Below are 27,858 nucleotides of genomic sequence, written 5' to 3'. Positions count from 1 at the left end.
AATGAAAAATAAAATGAATCAGTATATATGTATAATTTACCTTGAGTTCACCTCTCTTTAGAAATACAAAAACCCAACAACTAGTAACAGTGCGATGGAATAGCTGGGGAGAGATATGAAGGACAGAGGACAGAAGTAAAGTTTTAGTAGAGTTTTAGCAGTGTTCTTCTAGAAGGTATACTTGTGAGCTAACCCGGTTAGATTTTATATTAGTTGTGTTGATATTATTGGTGGAAATGGCATAGTGTCAGCTTAATGGCAGTGAAAACCGGGGAATCTGCCATTAGCTATCTTAGCTTCTCACTTTTTGTTATTTCTATAGTTTTCTATCAAGTATTTTATCTGTATTATTACTGCAGCCTCTAAATCAGCAAGCTTATATTTGTTATTCTTACCAGAACGAGCTTTAATTATTTTTTTTTTGCTTGATCACATATGCAACAAAACTGATGCTCGATATGAATTCCAGGTATATGAGGTAGTCCCCTGCCACAGTGACTGCAGCCAGTATGTGTGGATTACTGAGCCCTGGAGTGTCTGCAAGGTCACCAATGTGGACTTAAAAGAGAACTGTGGAGAAGGTGTTCAAACAAGGAAAGTCAGGTAAAATAGTATTGCTCCTCCTTCACTTTGCAGAACCTTCAGTTTCATTCATGGCTGTATCTAATATGATGTAATTCTGTGTAAGCAGTGGTAAGTCCAGCCGTAGTATACTGTACCAGAACCCTGGCTGATGTAAATCAGAATAGCTTCAGTGAGTGCAGTATGGCTCTGTCTACTGATTATGGATATAAACCTTGATTGCTAAGTTATAAACTAATGTGTATTGTATTTCTTATACTGCTTCAAACACTGCAACATATGATTTTTCCTAATATCCAATCTAAGCCTCCCCTAATGCAACCTGAGGCCGTTTCCTCTCTTTCTAGCGCTTGTTACTTGGGAGAAGAGACCGCCACCCACCTCACTCCAAGCTTCTTTCAAGTAGTCATAGAGAGCGATAAGGTCTCCCTTCAGCCTCCTTTTCTCCAGTCTAAACAATCCCAGTTCCCTCAGCTGCCCCTATTAAGACTTGTTAGGAAGACTATGCAGAACTGTTCTCACATAACAGCATCTAAAGAGATTCCCGTAATTCTCTTAAAAAAACTCCAATATGAAAAATAAGAAGTAATCAGTGTTTACATTGAAAAATAAACTTCAACACTACCATCAAAGATAAAGTGATTTCAACCCTTTCAGACTAAAACCATCTAACTTTCATTTACTATCACGTAATGCCATCAGAGTATTAATGCCACAAAGCAAATATATACTTTTGCTGTCTCTTGTGTTTACCTTAGAAAAGAGAATATTTCAAAAATCAGTTTAGTCTGATAACATATTTGTGAGAAAATAACGTGTCTTAATGAAAGAAACTCAGAATATTCCCGTGAGTGTGAAAGGCTTCATATTGATATGAGTTTTTCTCTTTTAATTCTGGAAAACAAACTCAAGCCTCTTAATTTGAATGATCCTAGTAGTAGACCTTCTGCTGACAGGTGGAAGGGATAAGTTAGCAGCAAATTCCACAGCACTGGAAATGGTGTGGAATGAAGACTGTCATCTTCAGCTCTGCAAAACTGAGCATATTAATTTCTCATCTTAACTGGGCTTACATCTGCTAATTTAATATAATGGTAATTAAAAAGCACCTATGTAAATATAAAAATTTTAAGTTCTAATATTTCTACATTTAAAATTATCAGTTGAGACATGCACAAAATATGTCTGAATTATAGCTGTTCCACATTATTCTGGCTTACTGGTAAGCTGATGTCAAATAAATCGCCTGCCCAGAAACTCTCAGAAAATCACTGACAGGGAATGTCTAAATTCTGTGCATTTCATTATATGGCTGTCATCTGTGAAAGTGAGGATTATTTTGGGGTCTTCAGCTTCTCTTGGATATTCATAGGTCAATACTTAGTTCTGTTACTTCAATTACTTTGTGACTGTTAAAATCACAAAATGTTGTTTTGTTATATTACATTATTGTGTTATTTTGTTATTTGTGACAAAATGTCACAAAATTGCTGACAAAATGCTTCAGAATACTGTGAAACACAGTTACTGTACAAAATCCATGGCAAATGCAGTTTATGTGCAGTTCTTTTTTCCAGGTGCATGTTAAACACTGTGGATGGCCCTTCTGACACTGTAGAGGACTATCTGTGTGATCCTGAAGAGATGCCTCTTGGTGCTAGAAAATGCACATTACCGTGTCCTGAGGACTGCGTTATGTCTGAATGGGGGTCATGGTCTCGATGTTCTTTGGTAAGAAGTATACTGAAATGTAATGTTTATCATTTTAGGAGGCAACTTTAAAAATGTATACATGATATATTGTGCAAAGATGCTGGATTGAGCAGTGATTAAACATGTAAATATCTGTATTTATTGTCATCTTTAGGGTCATTGATGCTTGGCTGCAAACACAGTGTGCCAACATTACCTGTTAGGTAAAATTGTTCCAAACTACAAAATATAATGTCACCAGTGGTCATTCTTCAGTGTGGGGTGTGTTCTCTGTAGTAGAATAGCTTTGGCAATAGCTTGTGAATCCATCTTTGAGCCGAGCTGTGAGCCTCTCCATAGCAGTGCAGTCACTGCACTAAAAATGTCACTGTCTTGTAAACAAAAATGCCTGTAGATCAAGACTCAACATAGAAAGATATTGGTCTCCTCTTCCCGTCCTGCCAGTAATTTCAAAACAAACAAACAAAAAAAACCAAAACCCAAACAAAACAAAAAAAACCCAACAAAACAAAAAAACAGCAACAAAAAGTGTTTCAGGACCTCTGAGTATTTGGGCTCTGGTGCACTACAGTATGGCATTTGGAAAGTGAGCATCTGAATATCCAGTTTATGAATGAAATGGTTTCAAAGTGCTAGTACTGAAAAATTAACTAGTTAGGAAAGTAGCAAGGTTTTGCCAGGATGGAGGATATATCATCTTGGGTGATACCAAGGTGAAACAGCAGACTAAATTCTCTCTGAAATAACAAGGACATGGTTTCTCAGTGTGAGCCTGTTATTTTACATTTGCGTTCTGTGAAGAGGTTACTAGAAAGGTTGTTATAATGTTGCATGAAAAAGCATCAGGATGCCGAAATATCAAAGCTGTTTCCAATCTCCCTTTCAAGCCGTGCAATGGAAGTAGTGTCCGTGAAAGGTCAGCTGAATCCCTGAGACAACCAGATAATGGAAAGTCTTGTCCTGCTGCCACCGAGACAGAAGTCTGCGCTTTGAACAAAAACTGCTACCACTATGACTACAATGTGACAGGTATTTGTGATGCTACGACCCAGTGACAGCTTGAAACTGTGTCTCAGTTCCATTCACCTTACAGGACATATTTTTCAGCTTTCTGTTCTATCTGAAGGGAGCAGTGGAGCTTGTACTGAAAACTGATTCAGGCTATTTGATCCATATAAAGTATTAGTGGAGACTTTGCAGCTTGGGTGTAATGTGCATGCTATAACTCCAGGAAATTTATTTTTATTATCTTTTTGTGATTTGTTCAAAATCCATGCAAATGAAACAGAGTATGAACTTTTCAGAAAGGCATCATGGCACTGACAGTTTGCAGTAACAGTGTCTGTTTCCAAAAATGTGTAGCATCTGGGCTCCATGAGCCTTTGCATGCATAGAAGTCGCTTGTGACTGTTATTTTAGGCCATCAGAATTAAAATTAGGTGGGAGACTGGATTATTAAGAATTTTGTCTGAAATGTCTGCTATGCTAATGAATTCCTTGTTTCCAGACTGGAGCACATGTCAGCTCAGCGAGAAGGCTGTCTGTGGTAATGGTATCAAAACACGGATGCTCGATTGTGTTCGCAGTGATGGCAAATCAGTTGACCTGAAGTACTGTGAAGAGGTGAGTGGCTACCTGTGAGTAAGCTCCCTTCTAATGATGCTAATTAATGCTGAGCCAACTGAGCTGTATGACATGTAACCCATCTTTGCCAGATGTTTTGCAACACTATTCATGGGTTGTTAAGTACCTCTGAAATGATCTGTGCCATCAACAGGGATTTTTATACAATTTCTTTCAGTTACTTTTAAGTGCCTCCATGAACGTATGCTAATTATTATGTCCTGAAGGAAATGACTTGGAAACAATAATTAATAAAGTAGAATAAAGGTAATAAATCTTAATCAGAACACTAATCATCATTCTAGTTTGATACAATTCCTGCATGGAGCCTTGGACAGCTGCCAGTATCAATCATTTACTCAATGTGTTGAAAAATATTTCTCATGTGCCGTTCTGCAGCTGGGCTGAATGCTAACTTCTCACATCCAGCTGTGCAATGTAAAAGATACCAAAGCTGGTGTGAAAAAAATGTGCAGCGTGAATGAAATATTAAATAGAAGCATATATGGAGAACTAACCAGTAGACAAGAGCACTTAAATTTTGAAAGAGCCATTTTGCAAATGTTCAGACTAATTTCAAATTTGACAGGACTGGTTTTCTGACATTTTGTGTGTTGGTCTTAATGTTTTCAATTGCATGGAGATAGTAATGTGAAGGAAAATGGGAAGACAACACAAGTGTTGTATTAAGGGCAATCCTACATGCATTTCTGATGGTAAGTAACTGAACTTGTTTCAGCTGCCATTCCCCCACCACCTTGACATCAGAAACAAAATCACTTGCAATGGGGGACTAAGGTGGAGTGGCCTCCACAGCAACTTTGGTACCAACAACTTTTCTTCCTAGTTGGACCTTCCTGCCTACTGGTTGCTTTTCAGGGCATGGTCACAGCAAAGAGTATCATCAGAAGCGGAGGTAGTCAGGAAACCATCATGTACCTTGAACTATAGTTTTGTAATAGTATATCTGACCTACTTAGGCTTTTCCAACCCCCTCCAACATCCTGGATTTCCAAATCCCTAAGTTCTTAGCAAAGGCAGGAGCTTTCAGCTGAGGCTGGCACCCTACTTTTGTCCCAAGTTCCTCCTTCACACATAGCTCTTGGGTTTATAATCAAATTTAATAATTTGATCATTTATGTATCAGGAAAAATCTCAGAATCTAGCTACCTACCAGCAATTTTCTCTGATATTAGTAGGGGAATGCATTAATGCATTCTGTTAATGTTTTGATGCATTAAAAGAAAATTGGCTCCCAGGTTATTTGTAAGAGACTGCAATATTGATTAATTCATACCAAGACACGATATAAAATATCCATCCACATGAATATTTCAGTTTAAAAAAATATACTTTATTAGATTTTAAGAGGAAATATATTTCTCTTACCATATAGCCAAGAAATTATTCCTGTTTTTAATCAAAGATTTGGAGGAACATTTACAACAAAAATTTTACACTGAAATCTCATTGCAGAAAACCTCTGAAGCTTTCCTGCATTTAAGAAAGGAAAGTTTGTTACTCAGAGAAATAATCAGAGCAACAAGATAATATCTGAAAAGCTATTTGCCATAAATGCCTGGCCAACAGACATCACTGCAGTGGTGTCCTGACTTCATCAGCAATCACTGTGATACAGTCTTATTTGCTCTTTTCTTTTGCTAGACCATATAGAGATACATCTTCTTGTAGAAAGCCCTGATCCACTCCCCAGTTAAGACTATTTGTTGAATTATGGATGTGTAAGCAGTGGTACAAGAAGGTCAAAGGCTGATCCAATAACTGTGAGGAGTAAAACCTGTTAACCTGATTAACAAGGAAGCCAAGCTGCTCAGATCTTACCAAACCTTAAAGATGTGAAAGCCAACTCTGTGACTTTCCAGGTCATGAGAGGAGAGTATTCAAGAAATTATCAAAATGTGAATACATACTATGCACTTCTGGCTAGTCTAATCACAGATTATCCTTCAGGCTCGATTTTTGGGTTTGGTTTTTTTTTTTTTTTTTTTTTTTTTTTTGCATTATAAGGACAGTGCAGAAAGATTTAATGAAGCTCAAAATAAGATGCATGTGGTTAGAAAAGTTGATTATAAGAAAGATGAAATAATTTTGTAGTGACTTAGCTCGTGGAATGCCCCCTGGGCTATCATAAAACTTTATACTAGATGTATGAATAAAGCAAAAGTTTTGTTTAATTTATGTGTAGATACATGTACAGAATTATGAGTCTCATTATTATATGCAAATAAGAGAGATCAGAATAGTTAAACCTATCCTGATTTTTAAGAAAGGAAGATGTTTGTTTGCAATGTCTGAGTTCCCATATACACTGTGTGGTTCAAGAAGCTTATAAAAGCCATATTAAAAAAAAATCCTTCACACTGTCTTTTGACTATCACCATCTCCAGGTATGAGTGTCAGCATGGTAAAATACTAAGATTTCTTCTGAGCCTCTGTGTTCTGGTTTCCTGATGCATACATATGATCTTGTATTTGTTTCAGTCAATCAGCTAAAGAAGCTAGCCAGTCATCCTGATTACTGCCAGGATAAATCAGTTTGTAGAGCTTATTTCCAAGTCCTTGTTATGTTAACACAGTTCCCTTCAAACTCTCAAGGCACAGTAATACTGGATTACTGGATTGGTTTCTAACTCTACAAAATTAGCACATCACAAGAACTCAGCTTGTCTTTTCGTCGAGTATTTGAAAAGTAAATCACCTAAAGCAAACTGGTCCTGGTTGTATTCATATTTATGGGCTTATTTTTATTCATTTACCTTCAATTAAAGATCAACAAAGCCAAGAAACCAGCAGTTTTGTCTGCATTAGAAAATAAACTTTTCTGTTTTATTGGCAAATAGTCTACTCGTGAGATTACATGATTAACCTCCAGCAGAGGTTAAGCTGTGGTGCCAAACATTCCTATAAACAAATACAGATACTTTTTGTGGATCACAGGGTTTATTGAGCATGCTGGTTTGGCAGCCTGCTGCCCCTGGCATACGTGACCAGGAGTATAGGGCACTTAGTGGTACCTTTCAGTGTAACTCCTCCAGTACTTGCCGTTCTCGAATCAGAAACCACAACTCATCCAGAACCTTTCAGGTAAGGGAGCTACCAAACACTTTCCAAATGTTTTCTAAGCTCTTCAAGGTGAATTATGGTTCATCAGTTGAAGGGACGAGAGAGATGAGAAAAGAATATGTGATTAATATCAAATTGCAGCCTGCCAACTGTTCCCCAAATCTATTTCAGCAGCACTTCAGTATCTAAGACATGCAAATGGCAGATCACTGTGGGTAATCTGGCCTTCAGCTTTCTCCTCTTCACCTTTACTATCTCTCCTGGCCTTTTCCTTCTCTAGCTGCCAAATCCAGCTGAGAAAGCTGGTCTTGAAAGAGGGCAGTCATGTTTCTATAATTGGCAGGAATCAATTCAGCAGGCTTTAAAGCTTTTTCTCAGGAGATTTGACCCAAATATAGACCTTAAAGATGGTTCTCTGATTTTCTAATTATCCAAATTCCAGATTATCTAAAGGTTTCAGGTGTTGCCTGTGTGTGATAGCTGGATAATCAAGGTTATATTGTACCACAGAGAAAAGCCAAGAAATTGTTCTTTGATGTATAAAACAACAGAGGTCTAAAACCTCGTTTGTCTCAATAAATGGTACTGCAAATGCAAATTTAAGACTTAGTGAGTCTATGAGGGTGAGCCATTTCCAGTATTTGTGATACTTTATTTATGGAGGACATGTTAATGTTGTGCCTAATTATTGCTCTATGCTTGCATTTAGTAGGAAATAGTGTTTTTATTTCCTTTTTTAAGTCTTAACTACTGCTTTTATGTCATTAACCTTTGCAGTCATTGAAATTAATAGGTTTTGAAATATCTTTGCCTTTTAAAAAAAACCAAAAAACAAAAAAAAACCAAACCAAAACAAAAAAACACTCAGTGAGAATTTTATCTCCTTAAAGACATCCACAACCTCCTGGGATTCTCAAAGGCTGCAATGGTGATCAAGGTTCACTGGTGAGAGCCAGTGAAGAGGACAATCTTTTATGCTGGGAAGCTGCAAATCTGTTGATGTTGGCAGGATTGATTTTTCTTTCATGTTTTATATCATGCACACTATAATTGACCTATCCTTTTAACTTATTCTGAAGCTGTGCAGGCTAAAGGGATTATTATTGTCATGCTAACATTTTTGCCGTCAGTTATATTCCATCTTGCATCATATGTTCTCATGTGTGTTAGAATATGTCTCTTCTTCCTTGGATGGCAAAAATCTGGAGCATGAGAGTTTATAAGAACATAGAAATTACTTTCCAGTATCACACAAAAGGACCATGTGGTCACTGTGCCGTTTCCAAGCATGGCCATGCACTTCATCCTTCCTTGTGGGGGTTCCATCATTTGTTAGTGTTAGACTGACTCCCGCCTGGAGAAGAGCTCAGTATAGAATATATTTTTGAAAAAACATGTGAGTCTGGCTATTTTTTGTGTCCCCTTCTCTCAAACTCCTCCAAGATTTGCAGCTTTTACTTTAGGGATGTGTCCTGGTTCTGGCCAGGATAGAGTTAATATTTACCTGAGCTGGGTGGAGAACTGAAGCTGGTAGCCCCTATGGCTGGGATAGTTAACTAATTAGCTAACAGCTGGGGTTAATTTACCCAAATTAGCCAAAGGGCTATTCCATCCCATCTGACATCATGCTCAGTATATAAGTGAGGAGGGTGCTGAAGGGAGGCTCTCCTAGTTGGAAGAGACTGGATGTAGAGATCTGTTGTGAGCTATTATACTGTATTTGTGTTCCATCACTCTATTGTTTTCTTGTCATTACTGTTAAATTTACTTTTTGTTTAATCTCAACCCGCGTGTTTGGTTTTTTTTTTTTGTTTGTCAAATCTCCTCCTATTCTCTCGGAGAGTGGGGGGAGTGAGAGAGAGACTGCGTAGTCTGGTCCCCGTTGGGGCTGAACTACGACAGGATGTTAGAGGATTCTGCTTTTTGCAAAGCTTTTCAGAAAAACATGCAAAGCTGTATATTTTTTTTAGAACAAATCATTGTTGATGTCATGTCAATATTTTTGCATACAGTACAGTGGATAGCATAATATGTATAGTAAACTTACACACATTATTAGGAAAAAAAAACAAGAGAGAGGCATAAGCAGATGCCTAAGGAAGAGTAAGGAGGATAAATATACAGGAGTTTCCATCTACTCCTCTCGCAGCTCTTGGACTGCCTTTGCCCAATGTGGTTTCTGTGTGTTCAGATTTCTCTTCCATTAACTTTTTCAGTCTCTCTTGAGTTCCTGTAAACTTTTAGCATCTGCAACATCTGATAACTCAACTGATTATCCAATGCATGTTCATCCTCAACCTTTTGTTAGTTTTGACCCTGGCTCCTAGAATCACTTGATAGCTATTGATAGTTCAGCATTTGTATATTTCTATTTCAAAATATTTTACTTCATAAATTACTTTGGCCTTTACCTGTTGTATAAAGTAATACTGTAGAGCTGAAGCCCTCATTTATAGACTCTAATTTAGGAAATAATTGCTGAAAATAGGATTTATGCATGTGTTTAAAAATCAGCATATGTGTTAGGACTGTCTTAAAGTAAGAATTTTAAATGTCATAATTGTTTTACTTAATAATGACTTCATGCTTGCTTAAAACTTTAGTTGTCTCAAATTAGCCATGTCCAAATGCATACACTGCACCAATAACACAGACTGGGTGTTACGTGCTGACCACTGAATATTTTCTTTTAGCTTGGATTGGAGAAGACATGGCAAATGAATACATCCTGTGTGGTGGAATGTCCTGTGAACTGTCAGCTCTCTGACTGGTCTCCTTGGTCTGAGTGCTCTCAAACATGTGGCCTTACAGGTCGGTATATACTTTTGGCATATTTTAAAGACTGAGCTTTTCTTTTTTTCTTCTTTTTTCTTTTTTCTTTTTTCTTTTTTTCTTTTTTTTTCTTTTTTTTCTTTTTTCTTTTTTCTTTTTTCTTTTTTCTTTCTTTTTTTTTTCTTTAATAAAAGCAATAGTGTCTCTTTTCACAGAAGTAGTAAATGTAGCTAGCTGAGGAGAGTGACAGGGATCTAAATCAGCCTTATTAGTGGAAATAATATGCTTTAGTGAGACTGTATTCACTGAAGATAATGAGAATTTGGCCCAGAATAGTTTCTGACTCTGGGAACAAAATGAGATATGATGAATAATATGTTGAGGCAAAAATAAACACTGAGTGAATATTTATTTCTCAGTGCGTAGGAGGAGGAAGAGGAGGGAGGGATTTCCTCTTAAGTTTCGTTAGTGGTCAATTTAGAACATCTAAACTTGTAGAAGAGCACAGTGATTAAAAAGAACAAATTTACTCCCTGCAGAATTCCATATTTTTGAACACAGAACAAGGGCAGGGAGACAAGTTACTTTCACTGTAATCACATTAATTTGTTTTTCCAAAATGTTGATTTTTTTAAAATCAAATCTATGTCAAAGAATGGGTATCAAAGGCACACTCTAGTTATGCAGGAACTCTTGTTATTTATTTGTACTGATATGTCTCAGAATAAGGACATGAAAGCAGCATTGTGCCACATAACTAAGGTGTACTGAAGACTACTGAAAGTGAAGGGTAGAAGCCCATCTATTGAAGCTCTTTCATTCTGTAATCGTGTCTGGAATATGTCACTACAGATATTGGATGGTTAGCAGTGTATGGAATCCAATTTTAACTGCTGGGCTCAGAGTAAAAAGATATTGCATCTTTTTGTGTTCCTTGAGGAGTGCGCCACAGGGAAAAGGTCTAGGCAAAAACATGTGAAAGCTCTGGCCACCTGGGGAACCCAACAGAAAGACCTATGGATTTTTTTAATAATAACTGTTAATAATGTGATATTGCAGTATCTAGTAATGTAATGATGTTTTGGTTTTTGACATTGCGTCTCAAAGCATGACTTCTACATTCAAATAATCTACACTTCTGTATTCAAAATAACCCTTATAGAGTTAGAATTGAACTAACAGCTCTATTGAAAGCTTAAATATGTTGCCAGATTTTCCTTTACAAGCTTCTGTTTATATACAAGACCAAAAAAAAATTGACCTGATATTTTTCTAAGTGAGAATTATTGTTGTTATACTTTTTTCAAACTGTGAAGGTAGGTCGCTACCTGAAATCTCCGTGCTTTCCAACTATTGAATTTATTTGTAGAAGTGCAAAAATTTATTTTAAATAGTAACGCAAAGTAGCTTTCAAATTTTCAGTGTTTTTAACAGATGATGGCAACCTCACATGTAAGTCTTGAAGCTATAATTTTCCTGTTAGGCAGGAAGTTGAAAGTAACTGCTTTTTTTCAGTAAGTAATAACCATTTAATGAACCCAGTGACCACAAAGCTGAATCACTCTTGTGCACCCATGCAAATACCCATAAAGTTGAGGAAGAATTCCATATGTAAGAATTCTGCTCCTTGATGTTCTTTGGGTTTGTGGTTTTTTTTTTTTTTTTTTTCCTCCACTACTTTTCAAGAAGGTCTTTTTTTCTCCTGTGACATCTCTGTTGGAGCAACTGTGAATCCAAGAATGATAAGGCTCCACTTGTTAAACATTTTTCTAGCTAGCTGCAGTAAGCACAACTGTCTGGAAGACAGATACAGTTCTGCTGCTGCATGATGGCTTGTGTAGCTTTCTTTCGGCAGACGCTTTGTGTCATGATCATTAGGTTGTTCGATCTCAAATACATCAGATTGAAATGTGGCATTAAAGATTAATTGTTTTGGCCAGCTAACACTGAATGTTATGTATATAAATTTGTGTAATGCCTTAGTTTGTTATAAACCTTATGTATACAAATTTAAAAATATATATCTTATTTCAGAATTTATTAATACATTTATCTATATAGAGGTTAAAATACCACAGCTGTGTTGCTTTTGTGGAAACATTTGTGAGATGCCAAGTCTAGAGCAGCCAGTTTACCACTACTTCTAGCACACAAAAATTATTTTGGTTATATGACATGACCTCTTAATGAAGCATAATGGTCTAATGTCCACTGGAAAATGAAAGAAGCAAGAGTCACCAAAAGGATAAAAATATCTTCCTCTTTCTGTTTATATAAAGTATTTGAAATAGAATCTGTGCTCAGTGATACTGGGTAGCGTGCTACTCATGGTTGGAGAGAAGATTAATGTTGGATAAGCCTATTGTATTTTAATTTTCTTAGGGCTTAAGTGAAGAATCCTCTATCCCCTGCAAAATCTGCATGTCATCTTATCCGGACAGACAGTGAGGGAAAGTTGCAAGCTGTTCCTGGTTGCAGGAATTAGACAATTGTGGGACACATGATTCTTTATTAACTCAGGGAAGAAGAGAACATGTTGGTTTCTTCTAGCAGCAAACTCCAGACGGGGAGCCGGAATCTCCATTGAAGTGCCACAAACATATTGTCACATTCAGAAAGAGTATTTTTCCCAGGTTTCTGAACTAGGAAATTACTGCTATTGATTGCTGGTGCAGGAGCAATCTGAAATCCCAATCAGACATCCTCCTGCACTTCTTGTAGCACAAATTACAGAATATAAAGTGACTCACTTGTCTGTTATATGAATTTACGTTTTCCAAGAGCCAACAGATCTGCTTTACAATCTATTTTGTCAAATGTGGATAAAATTACTTTATTCAAACACAATACTTTTCACCAAAATAGAACCATCTTGAGGAAGAAATCACTCTAACCACTTTGTTGTTACTTATATTGCTATTTCTCATTTACAGGAAAAATGATCAGAAGGAGGACCATAAATCAGGCATTTCAGGGTGATGGGAGACCTTGTCCCTCTCAGATGGAGCAATTCAAACCCTGTCCAGTAAAACCTTGCTATCGATGGCAATATGGTCAATGGTCTGCGTGCAAAGTAGAGGTAAACCCCATATGGAACTTTGACGTTACGGAGCTTGCATATCTAGGTATATTTGTATATGCTCAGATGCCTGCTTCATAACAGTGTAAACAATTTGCTTCCACCTCTCTTATACAAAAATTAAAGATTTCCTCCTAGAGTTCATATTTGCCAACAGATATAACAATGTCCTACAAGTACTCAAATTATAAACGTAAACTTTAGTACCTGAGCAGCATGTTTGCTAATAATTGAAAACCTTTTATTGTAAAAGAATATCTGTGAAAATAGATTGGCATCCTAGAAGAGATCTCCAGTTGAGATACTGCTCTGGTTGCCTTCAAAGGAATAATTAGCTCCATACTCTAAGAAAGACTGGTAGAAGCCAGCGGAAGTCTTCAGTTGTTTTTTGTTGTTGTTGTTTCTTTGTTTCAGGAATAAAGAACAAAGTCTGTCTTTTTTTTTTTTTTTTTCTTTTTCCCAACTGGAATGAATAAGTAGTTAAACAAAAAATAATACGAGACAGAATGACATGTATCTCAGATACAGTCTTGGCGCTTTCTTCTGTCCAGCATCCATGTATGTCCTCCTTCCCCAGGATGCTCAATGTGGAGAGGGAACACGAGTGAGGAACATTTCCTGTGTGGTTTTTGATGGATCCGTTGAAGATGTTGGAAAAGTAGTAGATGACGAATTCTGTGGAGAAATAGAGCCTATTATAGATGGTAATAAGAAGATGATACTTGAGGAAACCTGCACTGTCCCTTGTCCAGGTAATAAAGCTATTCAAATAAATGTTGCATTTCAAGATTGTTTGGGTATCATTATAGTTATCAGTGCTTAGTATTAGCCGCAGGCAATTAAATATTTTTCACGTGCTTTACTGATTGGATTCATCAATCAATGACCAATGGAGTTACTTTCCGATAGTGGCTTCATGACAATAAATCAATTAGAAAAAATACCATGTTATAAATTTTATAAAAAAACATGTCTTAGTCATATTGTACCTAATAAGAATATGATTTTTCACAGAATCTTTCGAAATAAAACCTATGTTTAACTCTATAAGAAGGAGTGTTGGTTTGTAGCTAAATATTTGCTTTAAGTGCTTAAATCATCTGACAACTTTATTAACACTTTTCACAGTGGCTAAGAACTTGATGCCCTTTGTGCATGTCTGAGGAGGCTAAGCTAGGGAGTCTTTTTTTTGTTTGTTTGTTTAAAGGGGCTATTCCAAATGAAATTGTGTCTTGGTCTCTGAGGAAATGTGTCGCTAGCTTTTTAACTCACTGGACATGGCACAGAATCATAGAATCATAGAATAGTTAGGGTTTGAAGGGACCTTCAAAGGTCATCTAGTCCAACCCCCCTGGCAAGGAGCAGGGACATCTCCAACTAGATCATGTTGCTCAGAGCCCCATCCAACCTGGCCTTGAATGTTTCCATGCACTATCAATGCCCACATAGACTGTTAAGGAGTCTTTTACAAGGAGCTGTTACAAATGATCAGGCCTGTGACCTTCATACTGAGAAGTATTAAGAACCTATAACAGCTGAATAATTTCCAGTCAAGCCCCTCCAGTTCATTTCAAACACTTATTTGTAGAATTTGAAGTATATTGCTGTTGTAGAGTAGAGTCATTAGAAATGTATCTTCAGAAGCAGTGATTAACTCCTTCAGTTTTAACATAGCTATCATTCCATGCAGGTACTCTGGTTTTGTTCTCTTGCAACTCTCCTCTTTCTCAGATTTTTTTCCAGTTCATTTCAGATTGGACTGAAAGTAAAGTTGCCTCAATAAATAGAAAATAATAAAAAAAAACCAGGGAGGCTTCCATCACTGTTTTGTGCACAGCATTCCAATATGATTTTCACATGGTTTTACTTATTAAATGAAAATTGGAAGAATAAAAAAACTTGTAGTTTCTTTTTCTTGTTAGTCAAATATATTTTAAAAATAATAGCTGCTTACTGCTTGCTTTTAAAATTTTGCTGAGCTGAAACCTGTTCTTCAACAATCTCATATTTAGCCAGCAAGAATAACTGCCCTGTGGGGATGTGTTAATGATATGCTCCAACTAATGGTTCCAAAAATCACTACTTGTTTTCCTATTATGTATACATCAGTTCTTCAATTATTCATTTCTTCGCATGCTTTCCTAACGTTAGCAAATAAAATTCCTTCATTAATCAGGCATCTGGTCAACACAGTACTGATTATATCTGTCATCAGTATAATGCAAGGTAGCATGAATTTTTAATAGCTCTTTCACTGAAATAATGAGAACTAAGAGGTTTGTTTATGAGTCTGAGCACAGTCTAGTCCCATTTCCTACTGCAGTTTTAACAAAATGGTCTCTTTGTGTTGTGCCTCAGATCTTCCTTAAATATTCTTTAGCCAATCATGCTAATTAGTGTCTTTAGTATAATTTTATTTTTCAGTTTTACACTATAAGATAACATTCTAGAAATCTCTATTATCCTAACATGATATAGCCAGAGTAGACATTTTAATCACCTTCCTGTTTCCCTTTCTTGCAAAGAATGTTCCAGCAGTCTTATACTGTCTGTTTAGAGAAATTCTGCATGAGGATAAGCAACAATTTATCTTTTTAAAACTAGGCTACATTTTCTCTTTCTAAGATCAAAGAAGAACTGTGAACAAGATATATAAGTTTAGCATAAGGCATACAGTGAACAATACCCTAAAATTTACAAAAATCCAAACATTGGGTGGAGTGTTACTCAGAAATTAAAAATAAGAGTGATCTTATAGGAATGCTACAGGAAACTACCCTGCTTTGGAATGAATAGGCTTTTGTATAATCTTATTACTATTTTCTACTGCACAGATAGTCAGAGAGTGTCAAAATATTATCTTAAGTATAAGTCGTGTTTAAAAAGAGGAATGAAAGGAACGAAGAAACCAGATTTGTACATTTTTTTCTAAGATGTATTCAGTGTGAAAAATTCTTCAAATATGATGATCATTCGTCCTATAAAATTGCTGTTTGACAGGGGACTGTTACTTGAGAGAGTGGTCAGAATGGAGCCTTTGTCAGCTAACCTGTGTTAATGGTGAAGATCTCGGCTTTGGAGGGATACAAGTCCGATCTCGGGCAGTGATCATTCAGGAGTTAGAGAATCAACATCTCTGTCCAGAACAGGCTTTGGAAACAAGACCATGCAATGGTAAGCACCAAAATACACATAAGACCATGTCCTGAAAGAAAAAAAATACAGAACAACGATAGTTTTGGTTTCTTTCTCTTTATGGTGTCAAATTTAGGCAAATACAGATTTGATAGACTTAGAAATGCACTTAAATTTTTGTTTTCCAGATATCAACTGTAGACAAAAAACTTTTAAATGCTATCATATGTTAGCACTTTAAAAACAATCTTTGGAAAATTGATGATCCTTTTTTAATAATGAGATTACTTTTTATAATGTGGAAAAAAATAGTTGCCCTATCTGCTTGAGAACATAAATAAAAATAAAACTTTACATTTTGATACATAACCAAATTTAGATTTCTTTCTACGCTTTGAATTGTTGTCAATCGCATGACAATGACACTAAAAATTCTCAGTCATGCTTACCACTGGTACTGGACAAAATAGCTAAGAAAAGTCATTTCCTGTACAGACATTTCTTATACATTCGGATGCCAGACAGATCAGGAAAAAAAAAAAAATTTATATTTATAAGGGAGCTAAGATGCAGAAGGACTTAATGATTTATCCCAGGGCATATGAGAGGTGTACAGCAGAGCTCAGACATGAAGTCAGATGAAGCCCAGGCCACTTCACCAAGCACCGAAGCATTGACTGAAGCTCAATGTTACCATGAAAGAAATCTGACTCCTAAATGAGTTCTGCACAACAGATGGGCCACAACCATTATGAGGTTATTGGAGACGTTTGTATTGCCCATTAATTACCTTAGGCTTACTCCACATGCAGTATGTGCAACCATTATAGTTTGTGTCTAGGACACATCTGGTCTATTCTGGAAGTATCCAGTAAGTGTAGGAGACCTTGAGGCCTCCATGTGTGCAGTGCACCCTTCTAAGTTGCTGACTGAAGGAGGAAGGGGCCTACTTAGCCATAAAAGCCATTAAGCATAACGAGTATGGTCTACTGATGAGTGTTGCTGCTGCCAGTGGTAGCCTGAAGTCTTGTCATAAAATTTATTGAGAAGTAAATGTTCTCTGTGTAGATGGCCAGTGCTATGAATACAAGTGGATGGCTAGCCCATGGAAGGGATCTTCTCGAACTGTTTGGTGCCAAAGGTCAGATGGTTTAAACGTCACAGGTAACTGCTTTTTTATATACACACAAAAGCCTGGAAGATAGGTGGATAAGGTCTTTTCCCAACACATGGAATTTAAAAAAAAAAAAAAAATCTGCTGAAAACACTTGTTCTTGATGTATGAATCAACATGGTGTTGTCTTGAATCTTCATGTTTCTGTGTACTAAAGATGTAATTTATTTTCCAGAATTATGCAACATGTAATGGTAAAAGTATATAAGTATTATCTTCTGTACTGGACCTGGAATGTTTTACGTTGTGTATTTTTTTACCATAGACATCTTTACACTGCTAAATTTAGAGTTTCAGGCTGCAACAAGTAGAACTTTTATGTATTAAAGTTCATTTCAGTGCCTATACAGAGGCAGAGAGATGCAAAGCTTGATAGTATCATGCATATATTATATATCTCCTTAAAATTTGAAAATATCAAATTTTAATAAATGTGCTAATATAAGTTACTTCTTTACTTCAATGGCATAAACCTATAGCAAGACACTTCCATGGACAACTATGGAATGTAGTTACTTTTTGTGCAAACCAAAGCACAAAACACCATGAATTAAGAATGACTGAGGTCTCCAAATTAAAAAAAAAAAAATCTTTGTATATATCTTTATATGAATTTATTTATCAGAGTTAGAGATTCATTTAAGATAACGGTTATGCATTTGTTGTTTAAATAATTTTTATATCAGCCCAGGAAATAGTAAAAGAATTCCAGAGATTGTAAATACATCCTCAATGCCAGCCACTGTCAGGTCAGTCACAGGAGAGGAGCTCTCATTCATGGACTGCCAATACAGTATTTCTTGATGATGGAATCCACCACTGCTGTCTGTTGTAACAGTAGAAATAAAATATCTGTATTATTTTAACAAGGTTTTGAAATAATACTTAATAGCCCCAAGTCTCTCTCTTGGCAAGTGTCACTTTGTGCTGTAAGAATATTAAAATGCATCATCTTCACAACAAATGCAACAGGGCATTATTTATGCACCTTGATTGCTTCCTGCCTAGATAAGACACTTGTATGGTAAGTAAAACTCTAAGTAAGAATTCTTACTGAGATTAACATATTATATTATCTATTAAATGTCCTACAGGATTTCAAAATAAATGGCATCTTGATGATTGTGGCTCTGAGATGTTAAAATCAGAATATATTAATAAATCACCGCCAGTCACATAAAAATAATAGTTTGTTCTGGTGTGACGGAATACAGCCACGTGATGAATTCCAGGAAAAACAAGTGTATGAATATGTGTTGTTCGGAGACTTTTAATGACGAGACCTCCTAGGCAGGTCTTTGGACCTATATTGTGTCTCTTTTTTCAAAGTTTGTTTGTATGTGATTTTAAAGTTCTTGTAAATTTCTGATTTGAAATGAAGACTAGTGGAAAATTCCAGACAATGTAATTACCAGTTCCTATGCAATGCAAAATAAGTTCCTGATAATTTTCAAACAAAGCACTTAAGTATAATGTTCTGCAAGAACTTCTCTGTATGAGGTATACAGTTGTGAACCAGATTGCAATTTACATTTGAACATTTTTTTGAAAGTGATTTTTAAAAACTACAGAATTTAAGAGCTTAAACTGATAGATGCACATACACAATTGATTTAAATGGAGATTACCTGTTTTGATCTAGAGTCAACCCATATCTCTGATTACTATGTTTCTTTGCTACCTTATTGCTGCATGTTTGGCTGTAACATAGTGTATTTTAATTTTAATTCAGACATTATCAAATTTTTATTATGACTCCCGTTGGTATTTTAAGGCCTTTATTTATTTACTTACTTGCATAATATTATTGTGCTGAATAGTTCTTTTTTACTTGAAGGTGTTGTTTCCCATGGGCGATGAGGCAGCTCTTTCCTTCTGCAGCTTCCTTGGATGACTGATATTTTATTACATAGATTCCCACAGGCATGTGACTTGTATTCTAGGATGTACAATTTTCCTGTCTGGGGGTGGGAAAAACTTATGCAACCAGCAGGGTTTCCTTTGTTCTTCATCGGCCATCCCGTTAACACTTGGATCTACGTAACTACATCTAACTGCATCTGCTATGGTTGTGACCAACCTCAGCTATCAGGATTTCACCATCATATCACACCAGTATACAAATGTTATTAACTTGGAAGATGCAAGATAAGTTGTCCTATAGCAGTATAAATTTTAAACTACATATGCGTATCCCTCTTCTGTAAGATAGAAGGGAAACTCAGGTACATTCAAACTGGTTCTATATGTATTTTAAAGTAATTCTGGCTGAAATGATAGTGAAAGCCTTGATTGTGTGTGTTGGTCCATAACAATAACTGCATTGTACATAAACCTGTAGCAATGAGAACTAGGACTGTATAAAAAGGAAAAAGACTGAAACCCACTGTATCATCATCAGTGTCATAGCATTCAGTACCTGCTTTACTGATAATACTCTTTTCCTTCTGAAAAATCTGTCTTAGACTAGCATGAAGCATGGCTTCATAAGAGGCAAAGCTATCGCACGTGTAAAAAGTGACTACTGAGGAACAGCAGAAAACAAGTATCCATTCATAAACTGGATGAGTAGATAATTTTCAGTTTGACAGGCAATGATGTAAATCAAAGATACACATTTTTTTTCTTTGTGGCCACAGTTTTGTTATGTGAGTCTGAAGGAGGGCCGTAGAGAACCAAAATCTGTTCCCTCAAGCACAACAAAACATTTAAACTGTCTTTTGAGCAATCCACCAAAGGAACAAAGGGAAAAATTAAAGGTTCACTTGCCAAATATTAGTTCTTTAAAATGCACATGAATGCAAATACATGTACTCAATCCTTACTCTACCTACAAGAAAATACTTGATACCAAGTATCCTTCACCTTAGTATAAAAGAACAACTCTTAAATTCAAATTAGTAATCAAATTGTAATCCATTACATACTGTAGCAAGTAATGACATCAGCAATTTCATCAGTGGTGAGCTATTATCATGTCAAAATATGATTTTCTGTCCTACAGGGGGCTGTTTAGTGATGCGCCAACCAGATGCTGACAGGTCATGTAATCCACCGTGCAGTCAACCCCACGCTTACTGCAGTGAGGTATGTGCTACTGCGTTGGAGCATAAAAGACCCCCATAAGGACTTCCCACACATCTCTCTGCATGCCAACAAAAAGTATTTTCAGAGATTTTGCTAATTATTAATTTGTTAAAATCAACTTCAGACTATTTTCTACCTTTCAATTAAACGCTGGGTAATCCCTTTTGGTTTGGTACAAACTTGCATAAAAATATATGAAGAGGTACTCTCCAGGCTAGCACTCATCAAAACAGTGTTCTCTTCCAGTCATCCATGTTGTTATGCTTTATGGCTCACAGAAAACTGTTTTTCTGCTACACAGTGTAAAACACTTGTTCCCTACAGAGTAGAACATGCAGTTGTGAAGACGGATACACTGAAGTTATGTCCTCCGATGGCACACTCGAACAGTGCACTCTCATCCCAGTAGTGGTGATCCCCACCATGGAGGACAAAAAGGGAGATGTGAAAACCAGTCGAGCTGTGAACCCTACCCAGCCCTCCAGTAACCAGTCAGGACGAGGAAGGACCTGGTTTCTACAGCCTTTTGGGCCAGGTGAAGTCATGCAATGAGCTTAATGCTAAGTACTGCTGCAGAGTCTGGCATTTACATTTTTGTGATGCTGAGGAAGAAAAGAAAAACCCTTAAGTGTTCATTTAAGAAGACAGGCATCTGCCCTGACTGAAAACAATGGAAGTGACATAAGCAAAGCCCTAGTCTTCTCAGATACTCCATCAGTGTATTTAATGAAATCTAGTATTGCAGAAGATATCCTTTTAATCCATTCTACCTGTTAAAATTCACCAAAGCTCTTTGAAATGTGACTTTAGAAGGGAAGTGGCTGCAAAGTTGCAAGCCAGAATATTAGATTATGCTGTCTAAACCAGTAATGCTGCTGACAGAGGAGTGAAAAGCTTACCCTCTGAATACTGCAGCGGGTAAGGGCTGCTAAAGATTTGCAGCCGTAGCGTAAATTGTAGGAAGACAATCAGTACAGATATGCTAATGCTTTTCCACCATATCCATATTTAAACTAATTCATGCTAGACAAGATCTAACCATATTATTGATATTTAGCATAGACATGCTTTAAGTCTCTATAGGCAATATTTGCTTTTATGAGGGACCATGTTCTTTAGAGCTGAGTGAGGACTTATGTGCAAGAGTGGGAAAAATACTTTACAAAGTCCATCATGTAATCAGGTTTCAGTAAATATTTCCTGATACTATTAAGCATAGAGATAAATAAAACTTTAAGTAACAAATTAGTTCCACATAAAGAGAGATGATGCTTATTCAAAATGTTAATGATATTATAGAGCAATTGGTTATCTTCTTAAGTGTCATGTAAATCACATAGAGCTAAATATTCAAACACACTTGTTCGTAGAGTGTTCACTTCTTTCTAAAGCTTTTATGAATGTTTTCGATCTGAAAATTGAAAACAGTATCTTTATGTGCATAATCTGTAAAATACTGCAGATTAAGAACTACAGCAATACTACTAATAAGCAGATTAAATTGTGTTCAGGTTAGAAATACTTATGTTAGATCCCATTAGTCCTACTAATATTTACTGCAAATTTTTGCTGTGATACTGTATTTGATACCTGCAATAAAATGACCTTTACTCCAATTAGTTAATACTTTAATCCACAATTAAAAAAAAAAAATCATTTCTGGTCCTCCTTTAGAAAGTAGCATCTTACCAAATATCTTTTACTCATCCTAGCTAAGTCCACCTGAAAATGTCAGAGAGTGGATTGTAGCAGTAAGAGTGGTCACAATAACTAAAGGTCAGACAGTTGCCTTCAACTATTTAGGAACATGGATGCTCATGTGAGCTCAGACATCGTGTTTGGTGCAAGAAACAGTTGAGAGATTTCATGAAAACTCACCAATTTTCCAGTAATTCAAGTTAGGAAGGAAACATAGCTCAGATAAATACAATGGTATTCAATAGAATTAATACTTTATACAGTGAAGGTATGAGCAAATGTGGAAGAAAGTGAACATTTTGCACTTCAGAGGAGATTTATGCATAATTGTTTTAATTCTAGGATTGGGTAACTATTGGAAAGATTTTGTTTTACTCTAGCAAGATTATTCCTTTCCTCAGAGTTTCTAAGTCTAAATTTAAAATATTTCTTTGGCTGTCTTCAACAAATTATATTACAGTTCCAGAATGGAAGATATTTAAACTATCCTCTTCAAGTGTATCTGCTGACTTGTTACCCAAAACAGATGATTCTGAGATACCAGTTCCCTTGTATAAGTAGAAATAATCTGTCTGGGGAAATTCAGAAAGCCTGAGTTAGATGTCTGTCGTTGCATAATATGAATAACCTTATTAGCAGAGTTCCCTGCCTTGATAAAAATAAATAAATCCATACACAAAGTAATGCCAGTCTATTTTTCAAGGAGATAATACTATTTTAAAACAACCCAAAACCTGTTACATTTACCAATGGAAATAAGCCAAGGAAAGAAGAAACTAACCTATTTAGTAGTATTGAAGTCTGAATTCCTCTCATTCATATCATCATAGCATTGGATATATCAGGTCAAATCGGCTATTCAATCCGTCTTTAATGGATCAGTTATATCAGTTATTATCAGTTATAATGTTTCATTAGGTTGGTTAATGTAATGAACCGAAAATATTGTTATATTAATTAGTCTTGAACAATTTGTCCACATAACTGCAAGACTTTGCATTGCTAGAGAACATAAAACCTGAACTTAATTGCACAGCAGTTAACTGCACTGTGAATCTGAGCAAAGTCAGTCTGACTAATTTTTGTTATGATTACGTTGTAAAAACATCAACTGCATCGATAATGCCTCTTTGTTCTACAGAGGTATCAGGAAACAATAAGTATTTGGTCAGAAAAATTTTAGCTGTGTTTGCTTACACTGAAAATATACATGACTTCATAAAATTATTTTTTTTTCCCCTTGTAAATGAAATAGATCAGCTTTTTAATGAAATTTTCATTGTCAAGGAGGTGCGGCAAGGCTAGCCTACCTCCTGTAAAAGAATATTCTCAAAAAGCTATTTAGAAACTTGCAGAATGAGTCAGATAAAAGTAGTGAGTCACTTAGCACGCACTGACCTTGGATTGTGACGTGCTCGTTTGGGGTTCAGAGCAAAACCCTACAGACAGAGAAAGTCACACCATTTTTTTCTGGGAGAAGTGGGTGCATCTAGGATCCAAGGTATCAAGGAGTGGGATGTATACCTCAGCCTGCAGGGAGGTTGTGTCCAAATACAAACTGCACAGGCTGGGCATAAATGCAGTCCTTATTAACAACAGGCAGTTGTTCTGTTTATGAGCAGGGGTTGTCTTTTTTTGGTGCATTTTTGCTTGTTCTCTGAGGGAAAGTTGTTTTATAACAACAGAACTTGCATTTGGTAGGGGAAGAAATTGAAAAATTATTGCTTTATGCAGTAGTGAAAGTTGTGTATGCGCAAGGTGTGGATGAGGTAAAAAAATGCTAAGGGTATTTAAAAACATTAAATAGCAACAAGAATGATAATAACAAGCTTATTGATTTAACAGAGCTAGAATGGAAAGTGGTGCTAACAGTGCAAATGAGTCCTGGCCTGATAAGCTGCCCTGCGATCACGCTGAAGGATTGCCCACTACCAGTGGGCCCAGGGGCTGGGTTATGGGGGTCTCACTTGCTGCCCTCTGCCCCATGTCTCAGCTCCGTTCAGATTATCCAGACTTCATCTGAAAAGCAGAACACAAGTGCACAGAGAAGCTATTGCTCAGTTGTTCAATAGTATTTACTCTTATTAAGCTGTAATTGCTAGTGAAGATGTTTATTTTGGATTATAAAAGTATTTCTATGCTATATCAGAACTAATAATTCAACAAGACTAACTCTAACACTACTGACTAACATTCATTCCTTTTAGATGGGAGGCTGAAGACCTGGGTTTATGGTGTAGCTGCTGGTGCATTTGTTTTACTCATCTTTATTGTTTCTATGATCTATCTAGCCTGGTGAGTTCTTTAACTATTTACAAAGAAGCGGTCCCACATAGACTGTAATGTAGGCGTTTACATATGCCGCTGTAGAAACTGCAGGCAGTTCTGTGAACTGCAGTGTTCAATTTTCCATGTTCTTTTGTCCAAGCTCATGTTAGTGGACTCTGGTTGTAGTTTACGTGATGGCTAAACATATGCTCTCCTGAGCTCAGAAGAACTTCTTGCAAGTATGGGGTGGCTTAGTGTATAGTTTATTTTTGCCCAGTTTATCTCTGTTAAGAATGTAGTATGTCCATGATAATTTAATTACATCTGTATAACAACATGCAGAGAGAAAGAGCAAGAAGGAAATATAGTAAACGGGCAAGTGAGATTTGATATTTGTCAGGATATAGAGAGAGGAAAAAAAGTCTGAAAACTTTCTCATCTGTTTTTTATACCTGAAATAACATTTTGTTGAAAAATCTTACTGTACATGAAAGCAAAGATTTTTTTTTTTTGCAAGAACAAGTCACCTTTGGGAATGCTCTTCCTGAAGTTTTCTAGGTCCTGTTTGGAATTCCTGATCCAAATGACTGTGCAGGTGGAAGGTGAGGGAAGCGTGGTCATACACATTAGGCTCATGGCTGTACTGCATCAGTAGGCATTTGGGAGGCTTCTGGATTTGTTTGGTTTTTAGTAAACCTTCCTCAAAATCTCAATTCTGTCTGAGTAAGGAACAAAATCTTTTAATTTTTGAGGAGAAGAAAATCCATTAGCTTACAACTCCACTGCAAGTTCTTCAGGCTGGAACCTGTGGCCACTGCAAGCCGTTGTAACAACTTTGTTACTTTGTTTAGTAACAAAGAATTAGATTTGGGCTGCCTAAGTGACATAGCTGAAATAAGATCTTGGACAAGACTGAGAATGCGCAGGCCCGATTTAAAGAAATGCTTACATTGAACTCTAAAAGAAGACGACTACTAAAGCATGCCTAAACATGCATTTTCCTTTGGCTTGATAATTTTATAAAATTGTACCAAATAAATTGGAAATACTACTGGATTAAAATCTAATTCGAGGCTGGTCAGGGAGCGACCATATCCCTACTATTTATGACTGGTTTGATTATAACATCTAGAATTAACTGTAGTCATTCCAGCAAGTATAATGAGATAAAACTAATCAAAAGATGGAACTTTCCTGTGGAAACCCTTGATGTGTCAGGAAAGGTTAAGATTTGATTTCATATAATTTAAAAAAAACCCCTTACTGTGGCTTTGATACACAACCAAATATTTCACTGCAGGCTCTGGGTTCTGAAAACTGCCTGATCTTGCAGGATTACCTGCCAAGGATTTCATCAAGTCACATCAGCGCCATAACAGCCTGTTTCTGAACAACTGAATTTTGAATTAGATGTTGGTTTGGGTTGATAAAGAGATAATTACTGATCCAAGTGAAGGTTTTAAGCTTATAGCTTTTACAACCAAATGCATTATCTTAAAACGACACACTTCTCTTTCATTTAAGACTGAAATCCATCTTTGTTACGTTATTAGCTTCTTGTTCTATTTACAAATTATCTTATTGTTTCAGCAAAAAGCCAAAGAAGCCCCAGAGAAGGCAGAACAACCGACTGAAACCTTTAACCTTGGCTTATGATGGAGATGCAGATATGTAAAATATAACTTCTCATGGTGACAAAATGAAGTCTAAATTAACGGATTGAAATCAGAAGGTATCCAAAGCCACAGGGATTTTCTATGGAGTGGATTAAGTGTTTTGACTTTTTCTTTTTTTTTGTAACTGCGCCATAGATAAAGAAGGATGGATTTCATAATGCCTACGGATATTCAAGGTATTTTTGCTTTACTTTAGACCATCAGCACTGAGAAATCTGGCAGAATCATGTTAATAGACACTGCAGTTGGAGATTTGTGGTCTTTCCTCAATCTTACAAACTATAAGCACCACTTCTGTCTCCAGAATACTGTAGCTGACATAGTATTAACAGTTGGAAGCCCCTGCAACATTAACCAAGTATAATCAGTAGGCATGAAGAGTTTGTACCAAGCTGTCTATGACTCTTTATATTCAAGCATAACATATATACTCAATTGAACCACATGTATTACTCTATCAGATTATGTACTTGTTAAAGAGCATTTTAGTGCTTAGTACAATATTAACTTTTAACTTGGATTAACCCACTGAGCAAGTTCAACCATTTGCCAGTCGATGATAACTTGTGTTAACCTGCATTTCTGAGGGCAAAGACTCACTTGCAAAATTCTGTCATGTTTTCACTCCGAACTATAAAGGCCCCATATCTACACCTAGAAAGGAGGTGTTCTCAGATTCGGTATTTTCTAGCGGTTGATGTCTGCAAAAAGAATACCGTTGTAAATGTTACAATATGTTTCTACGTTCTCTAACTCAAACTGTTGCCTGCATCTTTTTTGCTACATGTAAGGCAAATTTTTGCACTATATTAGTGCAGCATGATATGCACTTAACTAGTATTGCCATAGAAACTGCCTCTTTTCGGAAAGGATGATGATGTATCTTGCGCAAGGGGTGTCAAGTAGACAGGTCTTGAATCCTGAAGAGAGTAGCATTCAGCTTGGACTATGACTGGATGGAATTGGCGAATGACGTGTACTGTATGCACCGTTCCTCGTCACAGCAGCCATTTGTAGTCTATATCATGGCAGGAATACAAGTGTCTAGTTTCTTGTCCCATCTATCTATACTGGTATAGATTGTCCTGCTGGTTTCTAATTGTACTTTGAAGGCTGTTTATGACTAGAATTTTTATATTTGTTAACTTTGTTAGAAAAAAAAAAAGAAAAGAAAAAGAAAAGTGGTTGCTCTGTAATCCTGAGTGACATACTGTCTAAAAAGGTATTCTGATTGTTTGTTGAACTAAAATAAAGTGGTTTTGCTTTTTTTCCTTCTGCTATTAAGAACATTTTCACTGTTGCTGACAGTGCAATGCTTAGAGCCCTTTTGTCTTTTCTAATTTGGATAATTGAATAGACTCTTTTAATTATTCAGGTAAACTCTTGAGTGTACTGGCAAGTACAATAAGATCAATAGTTCTGCCGTTTTAATACTCTTGACTTTTTAAAAAACTGTGGCAGTATAAAAACTCACTGTTAACCTCTTCCATACTTACGGCTTTTCAGTGTTACACTTCCAGCATGAAGCTCATTTACTTGCCACTGTACCTACATGCTTGTTACCGATGTGATTTGTGACCTGAGAAGGGTTATTCTCATCAAATGGCTTCTGTGTGTAGCCTGAACATATAAGTGACTGTGCCACTACTAAGCAATACAAAACTTTATCAGGCAACCTCTCAAAAATAATTGTTATATAAAGTTCAATATTAGGTTCTCAGGTCTTTTTTATAACAGAAACCATTTCTGCCTACTCATCACACTATTTACTCAAGAAGCACCAGTTTTTGAACGCTGAATAAAACTGTAGCTTTGCAAACTTTGGCCCAGATCCACTGAAATCAGTGTCAAGACTCTTGTCGACAGCAATGGGCAGTAGAAGTCCTTAAAAATACCTACGTTTCTTCCATGTAGAATAATTCTTTGAACCAATTTGCATTTTGTGAACATTCAAGAGAGATTATGGT

The 27,858-nt window shown here is 36.3% G+C and overlaps 1 protein-coding gene across 1 annotated transcript in view; it reads left to right on the top strand.

Moving 5' to 3' along the window:
• THSD7A (thrombospondin type 1 domain containing 7A) overlaps positions 1-27,158 on the top strand; it is a 230,822-nt gene extending 203,664 nt beyond the window's left edge. The window contains exons 17-29 of the mRNA XM_086742407.1: positions 470-603; positions 2,160-2,313; positions 3,183-3,324; positions 3,803-3,918; positions 9,696-9,813; positions 12,708-12,853; positions 13,431-13,605; positions 15,854-16,027; positions 17,057-17,152; positions 20,167-20,249; positions 20,574-20,784; positions 24,155-24,242; positions 25,806-27,158. Coding sequence (XP_086598533.1) covers positions 470-603; positions 2,160-2,313; positions 3,183-3,324; positions 3,803-3,918; positions 9,696-9,813; positions 12,708-12,853; positions 13,431-13,605; positions 15,854-16,027; positions 17,057-17,152; positions 20,167-20,249; positions 20,574-20,784; positions 24,155-24,242; positions 25,806-25,890 — 1,722 coding nt within the window. The 3' untranslated portion in view covers positions 25,891-27,158. The remainder of the gene's footprint in view (positions 1-469; positions 604-2,159; positions 2,314-3,182; positions 3,325-3,802; positions 3,919-9,695; positions 9,814-12,707; positions 12,854-13,430; positions 13,606-15,853; positions 16,028-17,056; positions 17,153-20,166; positions 20,250-20,573; positions 20,785-24,154; positions 24,243-25,805) is intronic.
• Positions 27,159-27,858: the final 700 nt, after the last annotated feature.

The sequence above is a fragment of the Chlamydotis macqueenii genome, chromosome 2 (genome assembly GCF_036417535.1).
Source record: "Chlamydotis macqueenii isolate bChlMac1 chromosome 2, bChlMac1.mat, whole genome shotgun sequence".
NCBI classification, from domain to species: Eukaryota; Metazoa; Chordata; class Aves; order Otidiformes; family Otididae; genus Chlamydotis; species Chlamydotis macqueenii.
This window is presented reverse-complemented; position numbering and strand designations above follow the sequence as displayed.